Below are 19,422 nucleotides of genomic sequence, written 5' to 3'. Positions count from 1 at the left end.
ACAAGGCGATCGTGCTGTAGCGCAACGACAGTCGTTGGTCTAAGTTTAAGTATGTGAGTTGGAATAACCTTAACGCTACGATAATTTTGTGGAACGGACGCCTGAATTCTAAAGGTAGACAATTGTATGGTATTAAACTCATACGTTTCAACTTTTGACGTGTTTGAAGTATTATTCTGTTAAACTCAATTGTATTATGCCGTGGATCGTGTAGGTGTCAGCCTATTCACACTCGACAGTATAATTCTAAAAACATTTTCAATGGCAAGTAATAAATAAAATACTAAACTCGCTACCGTGTAAAACCAATTTTATGAAACCTGTGAATAGTTGTGGTATCTGACTCGCTTTCGCTCGTCAGATACCACAACTATTCACTCGTTTCAAAAAATTGGTATTACACAGGAGCTCGTTCAGTATTCTATATATCTTATTCATAATATTATGATCTTTTAGGTCGACCTCTACCGTTTTTCCATCGCGTGGTCACGAATATTCCCAGATGGCACCAAAGCATCTATAAATCAAGCCGGTATCCAGTACTACCATCGACTCCTCGACGCTCTCCGTGCTGCGGGTATTGAACCAATGGCCACCTTGTACCACTGGGACCTTCCAAAGGCTCTCCAGGATAAAGGAGGGTGGACTAATGCGTCCATTATAGGGCACTTCACGGACTACGCTGATGTGTGCTTCAGGGAATATGGAAATAAGGTGAGCTAACTTTGCTTCTATAAGAAGACAAGGCACAAATATATGCTTGAAGAAAGGTACAACACAAATACAAACTTACGTGAGGAAAATAGCTTAATAGAATAGATTTTAATCGACAAAGTCAATAATATTTTGTGCATATAAACAAAGTATATGTATTTGTAAAACGTGATAACGATTTCTTTTGTGTCTTATATTTACTATGAAAACCACATGTCAATAGAAATTATGGAAATACAAATAAATCGTTACTCAAGCATAGATTTTTCCCAACCATTGATATAATAAACATGAGGACATGTGGCTGTAGAAGCAATTGGGTGTATATTATGACTTCGACAATATATCGGATTCCCTACTCAATATTAAATGTGTTTCGGTACATAAAATAGTAACTGCTTCAAGTTGTCTTCATAGGTGAAACTTTGGCTGACGTTCAATGAACCTTGGATATTCCTTGTAAAGGGTCTTGAGACGGGACAGAATGCACCTGGGCATACCAGCGAATGGGTGGTGCCCTACAGTGGGGGCCACAACGTCCTGTTGGCCCATGCCGAGGCCTACCATCTGTATAATAACTCCTACAGGGAGACTCAGAACGGTAAAAATGTTATGTATGTATTTGACTCGGTGGAATTGCAAAACAAAAGATATACTCAGTAACAAAGCTTGGGTGGATCGAAGGCCATGCTTGCAACCACTGGTTTGCCAGATGAAGACAAACATTTAGTCTCCGAAGGGAAAATATTTGAAGGTGTATATATCGAGAAATTGTCTGATAATATGAAACATCAAGGAGCCTAGGGTGAGTGAGTTGGGTTTAACGCCGCTTTTAACAGTATTCCAGTTATATCGCGGCGTGTCAGCTTAATGTGGGAGGAAAGCGCGAAGTGATGCAGATCTCAGACGTTTACCACTTCGGTGAAACCCACGAGCACGGGTATGGTGCTGACAAACCTAGAAACATAATCGGGTCGAACCGGGATTCGAACCCACAATTATAGGTTTCTGGCGTGCCCAAGGTACGCAACTCTGCACAGCGAATCGCGGCGCCTCAGACGACTGGGACAGCCGTGCCCCCGAAAGGAGCCTAAAGGATCTCTTATCGATACTGATGGATTTTAGACTGACCATACCATAAGACTTGAATGGAATTTATATATCTATTTATTTCAATACTAGAGAGAGACTTTGGCAGACCCAGACTCGATCTTTTAGATGGCCGACCCGTGAAGATGCGGGTTAAAATTGGCCTTCGGCAACCCATGCTTGTCGAAAGAGGCGACTAACGGGATCGGGTGGTCAGGCTTCCTGACTTGCTTGATGCATGTCATCGTGACCCAATTGCGTAGATTGGCTAGCCGTCGTACAGCTGAAATATTGCTGGATGTGACCCCTGTTCAAGACACATGCCCAGATTCAATCCCATTAAAACAGACGCACATCTGCTAAAATAGGGCATTACGTTATTAACGGCCCTGTCACACTAAAACGTTTTAGAGTAACTTGCACCAAGCGTTTGCACCACCCGATCCAGTTAGTGGCCTTTCACGCCAAGCATGGTTTGCTGAAGAACTGTTCTTATCCGGATCTTCTTTGTGATCCACCCCACCCCATGGACCTGACGGGATAACCAAAGTTCTCCTATTTTGTATGATTGTCGTAACTGGCAACTCGACGTTTGACCGTGTGGCCATCATGTGAGTTGGTTGATTGAGTGGCATTGTACCCAGCGGCGTGGATCGTTGGTCATGCTGGCAGCCACTGGTTTCTAGCTTAGATTCGTAATATCGATCACTGGTTTGTCGGGTCCAGGTTTGAATAGTATTGAGTGCGGCGTCAGTAACCAAACACAGATAAACTCAAAGTTCAAATTACTCAATCATCCCCTGCCAGGTGAAATAAGCATCTCCTGCAACTTGGACTGGCCAGAGCCCCTGGACCCTACGAATTCCTCCGACATCGAGGCGTCAGAGACTGCTGTTCAGATGTTCCTGGGATGGTTCGCAAATCCTGTTTATGTGAACGGGGACTACCCAGAGGTGATGAAAACAAGGATAGCCGCCACCTGTCAGATAGAGGGACGCAATGTATCCGAACTACCCGCATTCACAGAGGCACAAAGCAATAGAGTTAAAGGTAGGTTTACGTGGAATGCCTTACTATCGAACCAGAGAAACGTCAGTATATTAAAGCCTGTATCTTGCGACTAACGGGATCGGGTGGTCAGGCTCGCTGACTTGGTTCATGCATGTCATCATATCCCAATTGCGTGGATCGATGCTCATGATGTCAATCACTGGATTGTCTGGTCCAGACACGATTATTTACAGACCGACGTCATATAGCTGGAATATTGCTGAGTGCGGCGTTAAACAACAAACAAACAAATCCAGGTGTAACTTGAGAACCCTCCAACTAAAGATGTGTTTCCTTGCTGTACTCATAGACCAAAGCCTGTCTGTGTTATCATAATGTCTGTTCTAGACCATCACATAATGTTTTGTCAATCACTTGATTGTTTGGCTCAAACTCAATTATTTAAGACCACCGTCATATAGCTGGAATATTGCCGAGTGCGGTGTGAAACAACAAACAAACAAACACAGATGTCATCATTGTACTTCTTGGGGGATGGTATTTGTAGACATGTCACTATATATGATGATCTTGGTTGGGGAAACACTAGCATTGGCGAATAGCTGTATCGGGGCCCTGAAGATAGGTGAAGATTTTGGTAGAGTCTTCCATTGATGCTTAGGTCACTGCAGTTGTTTGAGATCGGCGCAGGGAATGTAAAGTATACCAAGTCCATCACACCCCATTTTTCCGCCATATTGTCACCTTGGTTGAAGCAATCCCTTGTTGATTTATTTGTATGGTATATTGTTATTTAGATTTGTATAATGTTTTTATTTATTATATGACTGTGCGGCCATTTTGTTACCTAACACTTACTGAATAATAACTTCAAGTCAATAAGGCCGTTCCTCATTGTCATGTTATTCCACATCCGGTATTTTCTTGACCCGCACCCGTTAAAAAACATGTGGAATTGATATATTTCATCTATTTGTCAATTTTGTGTATATGTACAAAAGATATCTATCTCAGACGGCACTGTGTCACTTGCTTCAAGGGGTAGGATTTACTGGTATAAATTTGTGTTTACACAGAAATATACTGGTGGTGCGTTTATTTAAGGGACATATGATTTCTTCGGCTTGAACCACTACACAACCCGGTACGTGTACATGGGCCACCTGACGTCCCAATATAGGACTGACAAGGGCAGTCAAGATTTCACCCCAGATCTAGGCATCAAGCGCCAACTTGATCCCACATGGCCAACGTGAGTGAACTTTTCGATATTATATAAATGATAAAATGTGTAAAATAGCTACAAACTTGATTGTCCAAATGGACATACGTTTCAGTATTTATTTTCACAAATGCCTAAGTTGTCCATGAAGTATATGTCTGTTAACAAAAGTTGAAATTAGACCAACTTAATGTCGATCATGCTCAATTATCCAGGGCTTTCTATAACATTATAAGCCTATTATAATTAAAACCGTGGACCAATTCACGACAGACAGCCGTCATATAGCTGTAATATTGCTGAGTGCGGCGTTAAACAACAAACCAAACCAAACCAAACCGTGAAGATCCGGGGTAGAATAGGTCTTCAGCAACCCATGCTTGCCGTAAAAGGAGACTATGTTTGTCGTAAAAGGCGACTAACAGGATCGGGTGGTCAGGCTCGCTCACTTTGTTGATACATGTCATCGATCCCAATTGCGTGGATCGATGCTCATGATATTAATCACTGGATTGTCTGGTCCAGACTCGATTATTTACAGACCGCCGTCATATAGCTGGAATATTGCTGAGTGCGGCGTAAAACCAAAAACCCAAACCCAAACCTAAGTTGTCCATGAAGTATATGTCTGTTAACAAAAGTTGAAATTAGACCAACTTAATGTCGATAATGCTCGATTATCCAGGGCTTTCTATAACATTATAAGCCTATTTTAATTAAAACCGTGGACCAATTCACGACAGACCACCGTCATATAGCTGTAGTATTGCTGAATGCGGCGTTAAACAACAAACCAAACCAAACCAAACCGTGAAGATCCGGGGTAGAATAGGTCATCAGGAACCCATGGTTGCCGTAAGAGGCGATTCTGCTTGTCGTAAGAGACGACTAACGGGATCGGGTGGTCAGGCTCTCTGACTTGGTTGATGCATGTCATCGATCCAATATTGCGTGGATCAATGCGCATGATATATTAATCACTGGATTGTCTGGTCCAGACTCGATTATTTACAGACCGCCGTCATATAGCTGAAATATTGCTGAGTGCGGCGTTAAACAACAAACCAACCAACCAACCAACCGTTGGTTCCGTCTAGCTGTAGTTGGTGATTAATCATAGTCGTGTATACATGCAAAGTATAAAGTTAAACTATTCTAAAAAATAAACAGGTTTGATTTCGTAAAAAGTATTCTAGTAACAAATTCGCGACACAGCTTCGGATTGAGTCTGACGCAAAATATAGCCGTCCAATCACATCACACGAAGCTGTGTTCGCGAATAGGGCCAGGGGCTGTATCATAATAATACTGAGGTATTCTACACTGGATTAATACAGCGGTCACATTATGGACATTTACAACTCGACTGGGATGATGTTCCATGTGTTCATATCATTCAGAATCTCGGTATGTTCGAACATTGGATCGTCACGCTGAAGATCAGGGCTCGAGTGAGCTAAGTTTTACCCTGCCTGTAGTAACATTCCAGAAATACCACGGCGGGGACACCATAAATGGGCTTCACAAATCGTACCGATGTGGAGAATCGAACACGAGACTTCGATTCGGCGCGACGAGCCAACTCTTTTACCACCAGGCAACTCCGCTGCCTATCAAGGTTCAATTACATTTTCGATGAAACCCTTCTTGGTGATGTTGCGAACGATACACTCAATGTTCATAAAGCCCATTTCTGGTGTCTCCCGCCGTGATATTGCGGGAATATTGCTAAAAGCGGCCTAAAAGCATATTCACTCACTCACTCACTCACTTACTCACGGCAGGAGTGGTTCCCCTTGGTTAATAATTGTTCCCTGGGGGATGAGGAAGAATCTCAACTGGGTAAAGAGCAACTACGGCAACATCCCCATCTATTTGAACGAGAACGGCCTGTCTGACAACAATGGTACTCTGGATGATCAACACAGGGTTGACTTCTTTCGATCTTACATAAATGAAGTTCTGAAAGGTGGGTAAGGGTGGTTAGGGTAGCCTTGTGATTAAAGCGGTAACTCATCACGCGACCAGTGATGATCCGGGGTAGAATAGGTCTTCAGCAACCCATGCTTGCCGTAAAAGGCGACTACGCTTGTAAAAGGCGACTAACGGGATCGGGTGGTCAGGCTCGGTGGCTTGGTGGATGCATGTCATCGATCCCAATTGCGTAGATCGATGCTCATGTTATCAATCACTTGTCTGCGCCAGACTCGATTATTACAGACCGCTGTCCTATAGCTGAAATATTGCTGAGTGCGGCGTTAAACAACAAACCAACCAACCAATCATTCATCACGCAGAATGTTCAGGTTCGATCCCCCTCAAGGATACAATGTATGAAGCCCGTCTCTGCTGTCCACCGCCATGACAAAGCTGGGATGTTGCTAAAAGTGGCGTAAAATCATACGCACTCACTTAGTGAGTAAAATAACGGCCATGTTGCACTGAGCCAAAGAAAGCTGTACACGTCTACACTATTTGCATTTGTTTTGTCTCATGAAAATTAAAAAAAACTTTCATGTCATGGAAGATTTTCAGGTGTTTAAATTAGAAGCAGAACCAGACATTGGTCATTTCAACACTTTCGTCTTTCGTCTTCACAATACTAAATGCATATATTCGTTAGATGTCAAAATGACTGATATTAGTGGCTTTGGGGAACTGTGTTAAATATTTTAACCTGTGCAAGACTTCGACCCAAACTAACTTTCCTACGCAGATAAAGATTGTACATACATCTGTGTTATACGAGTACATATTGTCAGATTTGCACTTAAACTTGGACGAATCATCATTTTTCGCTCTTTTTTGCCATTGTTCAAACTTCAGAACTTCAAAAGAAAAATGATGGGTGTCAACTTGCCTGATAATATTTATACAAACATCGAGACATCACACTTCCAGGAGTCCAAAGAGACCCATTGTAATAACTCGTCCTCTCATTTTCTGTCTCCAGCTATTGATTTTGACGAAGTGAATGTAAGAAGCTATACCGCGTGGTCGTTAATGGATAACTTTGAGTGGGAAGGTGGATACCATGAAAAGTTTGGAGTTCATCATGTCGACTTTAATAGCACCAACAGGACGAGGACCCCGAGATCCTCTGCAGCTTTCCTGCGACACGTATGTATAAAATACCCTTTCAAAACGACCTGGTCAAACTTGTCAATAACAGTCTTAATGACAAAACCGGATTTTGTACGGACAAAACCAAAGCCAAGAGGACTTGATTTGTACAGATTCAACTGTTTACAGAGCGCCATGATAACAGTATAATCATAATTAAGAAATGAAAAGTCACCCACTCACTCAGATAGCGTTGGTGCGCATGCCCAAGTTAGATATTATATGTACAATGTGTGAAGTCCATCTGCTCACCAATCATATTATTTGCTTTTGGCTTCATTATATCTGTAAAATAATTACAGCGAAGATGTTTTCTATCTGAAAGGTCTTCCACGATAATGGCTTCAAACGAGGCGCCTTGACAGATCCCAATAGACAACCTCTACCTTTTGAGAATGAAATGTTTCCTGGAGTATTCCCAGAAGACTTTGCGTGGGGGTCTTCTACTTCCGCTTACCAGATAGAAGAGCTGTTGGACACAAAAGGTAAACACATACATCAGGAAGAGCCTTTAACGTAGTGACGTGACATGCACTTAATGAAATCAGTTACCTGGTTCTCGCATAGTACAATCATCTTTGTTATACACCTGTGAAATGCACTTAATGAATTTAATTACCTGGTTCTCGCATAGTACAATCATCGTTGTCATACACCCGTGAAATGCACTTAATGAAATCAATTACCTTGTTCTCGCATAGTACAATCATCGTTGTCATACACCTGTGAAATGCACTTTATGAAAGGCTAATATCACTTGGTGACACGCTATTCCCTCGGTTTTTATACAACATAATACCCTTTATGCAACTGAAAACAGGGATGTGAAAACAGATTTGCCTTTTGATTGTAATACAGGTATCAAGTGACTATGGGAAAAAACCCGTTAATACGAACGCCAGTGTTCTTAGTGTTTTTCGTATGTGTGTTTGTTGTTTAACGCCACACTCAGCAATATGCCAGCTATCTAAAGGCGGTCTGTTAATAATCGAGTCTGGACCAGACAATCAAGTGATTGACATCATGAGCATCGATCCACGCAATTGGGAAACGATGACATGCACCAACGAAGCCAGCGAGCCTGACCACCCGATCCTGGTGATCTTAGTGAAACATTTTGATTTTGAGATATTCGTATGAACGAATAGTTGTGACAGGTGACTTGGTATGTACATTCTCACCCCGTGGGGATCCGGGTTGGATCTTCAGCTGCTCCTTCCTGTCCCATGTGAAGGTATTTGTTTTCAGCAACCCATGCTGGTCGTATCGTCAACGCCATTAACACTCGAGATGTAACATTGCAAAAAAAAACACTGTTCAGAATATAGACAAACTCCGTTTGGACTCGCGCTAGAATAAAACCCAAGTACTGTCATGGTTGTCGTAATAGGCGACCAAATAGAATAGTGGTAAGGCTCGATAACTTGGATGATTGCGTACCATCTTACCCCAAACAAACACACACATGGTATTGTTTATAGGAAAGGGGTTCAATACCTGGGACGTTTTTACATGGGCCAACTTGAAACAGACAGCTGACAGAGGTTTCATGCCCTCGAAACAGTATATCGATGTTGTTGCAGCTCTCAAAGATATTGGGGTAAGATTTCAGAAAACAACTCGATGTTGACAACATGTATAACTGTTTTCTACTATTCAAACACTGACTGAATTATGCAATTCAGGAGGCATATTCATTCATTCAATTAACAACATCAATGCTTGATCAGAACAGGTCAGAAGAAGTTCCTAATACAAAATGCATGTTGGATACGTAATCAGATGGTTGCGTACATAGTTTGTGACCTTGCTGATTATGTTATTGTAACCTGATGGCTAGGATCGTTTCAATCAATCAATTTGTTTTCAGAATGTAGACCATCCTGTCCGTTCACATGTATTGTGTTATTACATAACTAATCAAGTACTGATCGAAACAGTGTTCCAATAAATAAGACCCGTGAAGATTCCGGGTTAGAATAGGTCTTCAGCAACCCATGCTTGCCGTAAAAGACGACTATGCTTGCCGTAAAAGGCGACTAACGGGATCGGGTGGTCAGGCTCGCTGACTTGGTTGATGCATGTCATCGATCCCAATTGCGTGGATCGATGATCATGGATCACTGGATTGTCTGGTCCAGATTCGATTATTTAGAGACCGCCGTCATATAGCTGGAATATTGCTGAGTGTGGCGTTAAACAACAAACCAAACCAACCAATCCAATAAATAATATAATACATGCAGATCAATACACACATAACACCTCTATCATGTACTAGTCCGAATACAACGCAAAGATAATATATTAAATAAAAACAGTACCAACATCCACATTCTATATGTATGTACAATAGGGATGCAAATAATTAATGCTCAATTTCTTCTAACATTATTTCTATCCAGTCTTTCCTTAACATGAAGCTAACATATAGTCATGCCCCAATTTCCAAACTTCAACTTGACCTTTACACCTATAAAGAATGGTACTATTTAAACAAAGATGATCTTTTACTCCTTGTATTCCTGTTGTTCTTATATAACGGACAAGTAAACACAAATAGCTTTTAACTTTCCACATTGCTTGTGTTTAATGTATAAGATCAATATCTGTCTTTCTTCAGACCTCATCTGAAAATGAGATTTTCATGTGTAGCAGATACATTTCCGGTTCTAACACAGAATTAAGTTGTTGGTATAATTCTAGTTAAAAAATCCCTTACAAATTGAGTTCAACGCCTGAAGACGCTGAATGAATGTTTTTAGAAATATAAACTCATGTCCAAAAGAAACGATACCAAGTGTTCGAAAAGTTATGGAAGAAAAACAAAACCATACAGAAAATTCATATTGGTATACTTCATTAGAGTAATCATTTAACATCATGTGTACAAAAATTCATTTTAATCATATTTTAACATGCAGACGTCTGTGTTGGTGTTGTGTTCCTAACGTGTCGGGTCAACAGTTTTAACAATAGATCTGCACGTGTATTACGTGCTACGGCACATGACATCGTTTTTTACACAAATTGTCAAAATTTCCCGCTTTTTCCCACCGATCACAGTTGGCTTGGTACGTGGGGTATGTTTAAATATGTTTTCATATAAAGTAAATCACTTATAACTCAAAATAAATTAAAAATAGTTGGTATCGTTATTTTTGGACATTAGTTTATCTGAGCAATCCCTGCATATCCAAATTGGCTTAAAAACATCGAAATAGACTAATTATACTGGGAAGCCAAATTGTTTTTTCAAATATACATTTTCCTATCATTTGGCGATGAAACAGAGCATAAACATGTTTGGAAATCGTTGTCATAATAGAATACATGGCAAAATAATTATAAAGTGACTGAAATATTTTTGCGTTCTGTCAGTTGCCTGAGAGATAATGACAGTCATTTTACACATTGACTGTAACAGATATACATACATTAGGTACTGCACAGGGAACCTCATTTGAGACATTCACTCTTTGTCTAATTCCACTTATTACTCACACCGTGTTCAAAATGCTAAAATACCATTTTCATTTTATTATGAGGTAAAGACGTATCACTTTTCACTCTCGTGGTCCCGAATCTTACCGAAAGGAAAGTCGGAAGAAGTCAACCAAGATGGCATCAATTATTACAACGAGCTGCTCTTGGCTCTGGCTGATGCTGAGATTGAACCAATCGTGTCCCTTCACCAGTGGGACACCCCAGCTGCCATTACAAACGGTTGGCTGGATAACAACATCGTGGAAGCCTTCGGGAACTACTCCAGAATATGCTTTCAGAACTTCGGAGATAAGGTAACAAGGATGTCGATACGGAAACATATGTCCTTGTATATTTAATCTTTGGAGAGTATTTCACCTGTAACTATTAATTTGTTTTGTATTTTTGTCATACTAGAGTAATGTATTACATTTTCAGACGTAAGAATTGTCAAAAGCAAAGTCTTTTTATTTACAGATAATTGATTACAGAATATCTCTACACAATGATTAGAGTGTTGTTTTTTTGTTGTTGTTTTTTTGGGGGGGGGACACAAGGTGGACAAGAGTCATCAGGGTATGACATATCCCCCGGACTGGTGCAATTCGGAAATCTGGCGTTTGGCTACTTATATCCCTCTTTTGGTTCATTGCCATCGAATACATTAAGTTCAGTGAAGAAAAAAATAATATTGTTTAGAATGTTTCAAAATCTCAAACCATCAAAAGGCACCAGTTCACCGCTTAAGTGAGCTGTATTGCAAATTCCATCAAGTAATATTCAACAGTTTTCGAGTTCTGCTCCGGAAACGAGCACTACCCCCATTTTCAGTAAAATCCAACCTGTCGTCATGAAAAAAATTCCCCAAATCATCAAAAGGCAGCATTCACTACAAGGCTGATCTAAAAAGTTTCAACAAGAAACCTTTAACGGTTTTGGAGTTCTGCTCCGGAAACAGAAAACGGATGCTGATCGCCTTATGCCTCCTGTTTTTCAAAGGGGTGTTGTTGTGATGACAGATTTATCATATATATTTATTGTGGTTGTATATTGCAGGTCAAAACGTGGATAACCCAAAATGAACCGAATACTCTAGCACTGTATGGATACGAGTTAGGACAGCATGTCCCAAGGGTCAGAGGTCAAGGGTATCGTGCCGCCCACACCATGATCAAAGCACATGCTGCAGCGTACAGGATTTATCAAGAGGATTTTAAGAAGATCCAAAACGGTACTTACAAGTCATCTGACAGATAGACAGACAGAAAAGGAACGACCATTTGATATTCCGGGGAGCCCTGGGATTGTACCGACAAAAATATACTGTCACCGATCAACATTCTAGAAAAAAGATAATTATGCTTCAGACTGTTGAAGAAAAACATGAAATTGCCTGCCACAAAAATTACATTGTTGCAAAGTGTTTTTCAGGCTCAGCGTTTTAAATACAAAAAATATGTTGTCCCTAGGGCCATTGCACAATCGAGATGGAAAAAAAATAATTTGATCTACACACTGAATAAACGGCTGGAGTAAATGCACTTTATGTTAAGGGATATATGTTTTTCTACTAATCTTTAGCACTTGACAAAGAGATTTGATTAAGCATTTAATAACATGGATGTTGTCGGTTGACATGATGAGTCGTTATCTATAAGCTGAGACCTTGTGCTGATGTAACCCACATTTCATTCGTGATAAAAAGGTGTTATCTTATCTTACCAAAGTTTCCGCTGTTAGTGGATTGATGATATGATTGGTGAAACATCCTCTTCTAGGCTTGAAATGTGAACAACAGTAACGTCTGATGCATTGTGTCCTTTATGCCAAACAGTTTTGTTTCTACTGGGTTTATATACGTACTGAATAACAAAGGTTCCTGTGACATTGAATAAGATTTAATACAAAGTTATGTTTTTTACCAAATCTGAAACAATTTCGGTTTGAACAGATAAAAGACTGTAAGTGTTCCAATGGTTTAATTTGCCATACTGACTTCAGAAAATGCGTGATTTCATAAAAAAAAAAAATGAACATGCCAAAATGTCAATTTACAAATCAATAGCCTGTGTGTCCACCTCTGGTTGCGATGCAAGCAACACATCTTCGTCTCAGGGAATGGACCATGCGTCGCACAAAGTCCCATGGGATATCTGTCCATATCTGGTGGAGCATGTTTCGAAGTTCCTGGAGTGTCAATGGAACACGTGGTTGACGCCGATCCATCTCATCCCATATGTGCTCGATTGGTGAGAGACCAGGGGAGCGAACCGGCCAGGGAATGACATTCACGTTGTTTTGTTGAAGAGAATCCTGAACAAGTCGAGCAATATGAGGCCGGACGTTGTCATGTTGAAAGGTAATGTCTGAGCCATGACGACGCAAAAACGGGAGAACAACAGGGCCGATGATATCGTCGCGGTAGCGCTGTTCATTGAGATTTCCCTTTACCACTATCAAACGGGTCCTCTGTCTTGCCGTAATCCCGCCACATACCATAACGCTGCCGCCCCCGAACAGACCTTCTTCCATGACACAATGATTGACGTAACGTTCACCTCGACGTCGGTACACTCGAATCCCTCCATCGCTGTGGCTGAGGTGAAAACGAGACTCGTCAGTGAATAGAACTTGTCCCCACTGCATGGCCGTCCACCGTGGACGCTGTCTGCACCACTCTAGACGTTCTTGGCGGTGGTTTCCTGTCAAAGTGGGACGTCTGGCGGGTCTTCTGGCGACAATCCCTGCACATCTGAGTTGGCGACGTACGGTTTGTGAAGATATTCGTCGAAGGCCAGGGATGCTTCTTGCAGTCACTGTTTCTGGCTGGAATCGATTTCGTAGGTGTGTTGTTCGAATCTAGTTGTCTTGTCGATTACTGGTTACGCCTGGCCTGCCACTCCGAGGATGGTCTCTGACTGCATTCGTCTGTTGCCAACGTTGCCATAAACACCAAATGGTGTTTCTGTGGACGTAAAATTGTCTTGCAACATCCCGTTGACTCGATCCTGCTTCAAGCATATCAATGGCTCGCAGACGCTCATTTTCGGACAGGTGTGGCATTTCGTAATTTTGAATAATTGCATAATTTTGTTGTTTTTCTGAGTGGTTGTTGTCAGCACGATGCTAAACAATGCATGTGGAATCCCGTCAACGCACATGTTTTTATATCCATTCTTGGGTAGTGAAATGCATGGGGCTTGCATAAAAGTCAACTTTTGCATGGAATGCATGCTTTTCTGACTTGATTCCATACATGTACTACAATATTGAAAACCAAACTTTACCTGTTTGAAAAATACTCTAAAATATTGGTGTCACAGGAACTTTGTTGTTGAGTATATTTTGAGTATTTATGTGCAATGAGTGAGTGAATGAGTGAGTGAGTATGGTTTTACGACGCTTTTAGCAATATTCCAGCAATATCACGGCGGGGGACACCAGAAATGGGCTTCACACATTGTACCCATGTCGGGAATCGAACCCGGGTCTTTAACGCTTTAACCACTAGGCTACCCGACCGCCCCTTATGAACAATGAGACTTTGTAGAAGTTAAAAACCTTTAGAACGAATACCGTTTCGAATGTCTATAAACATATATTAATGAACATTAAAATACCTTTGATTACACGTACAATTTCGTAGAGTAAGGTACTTTATTGGCGTTTTAGCGTATATGACATTTCCAGGAAGAGTGGGACTTGCAGTGTATTCTTCTTGGGCTCTGCCAAAGTCGGAAAGAGTCCCTGGTGATTGGGCCGCTCAAGACCGGAAGTTTGCCTTCGACTTTGATTGGTTCGTTGACCCAGTGCTCCTGGACGGAGAGTACCCGGATGTCATGAGGAGAGAGGTGTCTCTCAGAAGCAGAGAACAGAATCTTAACCAATCCCGTCTCCCGGTGTTTACAGACGTAGAGAGGAACATGATCAGAGGTGAGGGACTCCTATGTTGTTTGTTTGTTGTTTAACGCCTCACCCGATCCCGCTAGTCGCCTCTTACGTCAAGCATAGGTTGCTGAAGACCAATTCTTACCCGGAATCTTCACGGGACAGCGTGTGTCTCCCATGTGCAGAGTGGGTATGGTACATATGGAAAGGAACAGAATGGTAACCAGTCCCATATCATTGTGCTTACAGAAAAGGAGAAGAACGTGGCCAGAGATGGCGAGGGGACAGTCACTACAATACATGAATCAAAGATCTGCGTAAGCAACATACGAACACGTATATAAATCTGAGAGATGTGGTCCATATAAAGAACAGAAACGCACCCAATTCCTTTAAGTCATTAGCGGGGTGTACGGTATTCACAAACTCAATTGGCTTTCACAACACGAGAAACGACACCTACCTCAGTTTCAGCTAAATCTAATTTTTTTTAAACGGAAACAGAGGAAAAATCAAATTTTGAAAACTTCCTAAATAGCTAAAGGCATCACTTCAGCCCTTGCTTACTAAATGAATGTATCATGTTTGGATGAAATGTCTTTCACGGTTTTCAAGTTGTGCTCCGGAAACAAAATCCAACCCGGTCAAGCCCCTTCTGCAGCAGACCTGGTTCCCAGTATTCTACGTTGTCATGAGAGTCATACCCGTGATCTTCAGCAACCCATGCTTGCCGTGACAGGCGACGTTGCTTGTCGTAAGAGGCAACTAGCGGGATCGGGTGGTCAGGCTCGCTGTCCACCATGCATGTGATCGTGTCCCAATTGCCTGGATCGATGCTCATGATGTCAGTCACTGGATTGTCTGGTCCAGGCTCGGTTATTTACAGACCGCCGTCATGTAGCTGGAATAGTGCTGAGTGCGGCGTTAAACAACAAGCAAACAAACAAACAAACCATGAGAGTCAACCTAAATGGATCGGTTAGAAAGGCTGTGTGACTTGACTGATTCCGTTACAGGTTTGCCTGGTCCAGACTATATTTAATCATATAAAGGCTTGTATTGTCGATATAATAAACCAACCGATAAACTTGGTATCATGATCCGATAAATATGCAAATGAGGAGCAGCTTTCATGCTCCATACATCAATGCGATGTCTTCTTTCTCGGTATACTGTTGACAAACGTTCCCGATATGCTTAGATAGGCTTTCCAATGTGTCCCTGAAACATGGCTGCAAATCATATGGCACTATGTGATAAAATGAACGATTCACTCAAACATTGTATTCATACGCGATTTCTAAAGCATCTTCCTTACTGTAGGGGCGGTTGGGTAGCCTAGTGGTTAAAGCGTTCGCCCTTCACGCTGAAGACCCGGGTTCGATTCCCCACATGGGTACAATGTGTGAAGCCCATTTCTGGTGTCCCCCCGTCGTGATATTGCTTGAATATTGCGAAAAGCGGCGTAAAACCATACTCACTCACTCACTAAGACCTATGTCACTTTGAGCTTTGCACATTAATAAGATGACACTCCGTGCACAAACTGTGCACTTTGTGTTAAAAAGTATGAAACTTGGCATTATATTAGATGTTGGGGTTATCACCATTTTTGGATATGTGCCAATCAGAAAAGTCCAATATGACAGCCAATTTCAAGATGGCCACCAGACGCTAGTTGAAGGTCTTATTTTCTTGAATTAGGTACATGTATATCTTTCAAAGTGATTGATGAAATAAATTATATCTAACTTAAAAAGTGTTGAAGTGGTGTAAAAGAAAACAGTTAAATGTTGAAGAGTCTGCTTTCCAAAGTACACAAAATGTTAAAAAGGGAACATGTTAAGGTAGTATAATGACTTGACAAAAGTAATGCACAAGTGTTTAATATGTCAAAATACATATCTTTGAATTTAAAAATTCAACGTTTTAAAAATGTGGTAAAATGAATTTCTAATATTGTGAATACATATTACAAAATGTTCCAGGATATTAAACACATGCGTATTTAACAGGCGCCTACCTTTCAATAAAATTTTCTTTTGAATTGGAGTTTCCGTAAACAATTTGAAACAATATCCGGTCCCTTTACCACTAATGGCTGCCGGTCAATATCAAGTACAACAGTCGAAAACGTATTTATAAAAAATGTCCCTTTAATCAACTTGAGAATACAACGTAACACAATACATTTCATCAATAAATATTATGTACTCTCGGCTAAACAAAACACGAAGACAAACATGTCATTCGGTGATTTTTTAATTTTTTCTTTGATAATTTGAATAATATATCCAAGAAATGCAAACCTACGACTCCAATTCTGGTTCCATTAGCGTAATGAGTTTCTGCAGGGAAATATATCTTCTCCAGCTATAATTGACTAACATTAACACTAGCTGTAGGCATTTGATGGAATTTCTTAAAGTAATTGGTTCCATAAAATATCTCTTTAAATAGTTTTGCCTCATGTTTAATAATACCTCCCTGCTAGACACGTTATATGTCGAGGAAAAAGTTAGTGTTTCGTGATGTTGGTAATTACAGTTAACTGAAAATGCAGACATAGTTTATTAATGACGCTTTTGTGTATACAAAGTTAACAAGCAAACGCAAGGCAGACTTTCGATCACACAACATGAATCTTATTAATGATGCCATGTGGTTATACCGAGGGGCATTATTGGACAAGAAGCCAGTCATCCAATACCTTGTTAGTGGACACAGTTACACATTGTATGAACATGTTTGTCATACTGGATACCAGATAGGGGTCTTCCATTCGACCTGTGTTGATTTATATGATGTTTGATATACAGGTAAGTTCACATAACTACATATTGACCAACTCTAGAAGCGAATGTTTCAGACAAATGTCCTTGGAAATGTGTCAAAGAAAGCCTTGTGTTTAAGTACATATGATTAAGACAACAACCTCAGTAGATAATTTTTTTACATCAAATACCCCCCCAAAATTCCTATTAAATCGGTTTTAAATATCTAATCCTGAACGGTATATTTGTTAGGTTTGGACAGATTTTTGTTTTATGTTAAAATTGGCCTCTAAGCTATGTTCTGATAACGTCAGAAGCAACGGTTGACCTCAAATTCCCATTGGTAACGTCATCTCCACTCAGCATATCAGTCAGCATTGCAAATTGCTAGAATATCAGAAAGTTTTGACATTCGAACTTGCCTTGTTTGTGGGAAATATAATACATATTGAGGAATGAAATATCATTCTAATGCGTATTTGTTTGTGCGCATTTGTTTGTCAAGCAATATGGCGTCGGTAAATAACGTGGACGAAACCAAACCATAAGTGTAGAATGACACCACATCAATAAAAGACCGAGTTTTAGTTGCATTGGTGATGTACATGTACCGACCGAACAGGATGTGAGGAACATGGTGCCAGTCATTAAGCGTTTTGGGCTCTCAAGTATGATCGGACCAGTATCTGTTCAGGAGTGCATGAGGCACGCAAAGAATTATTCACTATGAAAGTTAAAACAAATGATTCCATTTCCCCTACACCAGCTGCTTTGTACCAGCCTGTCAAACCAGCAGCATTGGAAGCTCGCCACTGTTGGAGACGATGTCTGGATGGGTAATATCAGAAGCACATGAGCCTTTGTGGACTGCACTACCACAAGCTTCTAAGTGACGCCAAGAGCTTCTGAGCTGCAGCTGTATTTGTGTGTTTGTTGTTTAACGCCGCACTCAGCAATATTCCAGCTTTATGACGGCGGTCTGTAAATAATCGAGTCTGGAGCAGACAATCATGACATCATTGACATCATGAGCATCGATCCATGCAGTTGGGATGCGGTGACATGCATCAACCAAGTCTGACCACCCGATCCCGTAAGTCGTCTCTTGTGACAAGCATATTCGCCTGTGACGGCAAGCATGGGTTGCTGAAGACCTATTCTACCCCGGATCTTCATTGGTAAAGCTGTAGCTGTAACTCTGAGAAAGGATGCAGAGCCAAGGTGTAAATATGTTGTGGCGCGGTTGATTTGTACACTACTTGGCATATTTGGTGGCGACTGTTATCGCATTTTGTTGTCACTGGCCCACAAAAACATTAGCCATGTACACCATATTTCACTGAATACAAATGCTGTTATTTAAATATTCTGTCGTTATTTTATTGACCTTCTGAGTATATATAATGTTGCTATGGTCTGTTGGCTTTAATGAACCAAGTCATAAAGTTATGCCGAAGAAGAAGGTATTATTTCACCTCTATTTTGCCTTTTACGCCGAATCGAATCTGTTTCGGCAGATAATCGAGACGAATCTTTCATCTGGCGTTGACGTTTTGAATTTTACATACATGTAATTGTTTGTTCATTATATCAGGTTCGGCTGACTTCCTCGGCATCAGCTACTACACCACCAACATAGTGGAGGATCGACGTCACAACGACGACACCGCCCCACCCTCCATCACTGACGACAGAGCCGTCACGGTGTCGGTAAACACATCAATGGCAAGGTGAAGCTTTAGTTTTACGTTTTATGAAAATCGTTTCACATGATTTACTTTTAAATAATTTTCAACAACCCAGTCATTTTTCGTATTACATCTGAATATCCAGATGATTCAAGAAAATAATGTACACATTTCTGAAGGTATTAAATGAATAGAAGATGATGTTTAGCACATGATTTTTGTCTACTTTTTATTTTTTACAAACATAGCTATATGTGACACAGTAAGCGACACAGTAGGTATGGTATTACGCCGACTGAAGCAATTCTCGGGCAATATCACGGGGAGATACCAGAAATGAGATTTAATCACTGCATCATGTGGGAAACAAACCGTGGCATTCGTCGTGACACTGTATCCACTAGGCTATCCCACCGCCCCTTCATGA

The 19,422-nt window shown here is 40.9% G+C and overlaps 1 protein-coding gene across 1 annotated transcript in view; it reads left to right on the top strand.

Annotated features, from left to right (window-relative positions):
• Positions 1-19,422, top strand: part of LOC124113779 (lactase-phlorizin hydrolase-like) — a 40,273-nt gene that overhangs the window by 18,477 nt on the left and 2,374 nt on the right. Inside the window, exons 11-20 of the mRNA XM_048381361.1 lie at positions 457-714; positions 1,132-1,315; positions 2,611-2,853; positions 3,919-4,066; positions 5,821-6,005; positions 6,990-7,156; positions 10,708-10,959; positions 11,702-11,876; positions 14,336-14,578; positions 18,902-19,037. Coding sequence (XP_048237318.1) covers positions 457-714; positions 1,132-1,315; positions 2,611-2,853; positions 3,919-4,066; positions 5,821-6,005; positions 6,990-7,156; positions 10,708-10,959; positions 11,702-11,876; positions 14,336-14,578; positions 18,902-19,037 — 1,991 coding nt within the window. The remainder of the gene's footprint in view (positions 1-456; positions 715-1,131; positions 1,316-2,610; positions 2,854-3,918; positions 4,067-5,820; positions 6,006-6,989; positions 7,157-10,707; positions 10,960-11,701; positions 11,877-14,335; positions 14,579-18,901; positions 19,038-19,422) is intronic.

This window comes from Haliotis rufescens, unplaced genomic scaffold (genome assembly GCF_023055435.1).
Source record: "Haliotis rufescens isolate VD_foot unplaced genomic scaffold, xgHalRufe1.0.p SCAF_38, whole genome shotgun sequence".
Lineage (NCBI taxonomy): Eukaryota > Metazoa > Mollusca > Gastropoda > Lepetellida > Haliotidae > Haliotis > Haliotis rufescens.
This window is presented reverse-complemented; position numbering and strand designations above follow the sequence as displayed.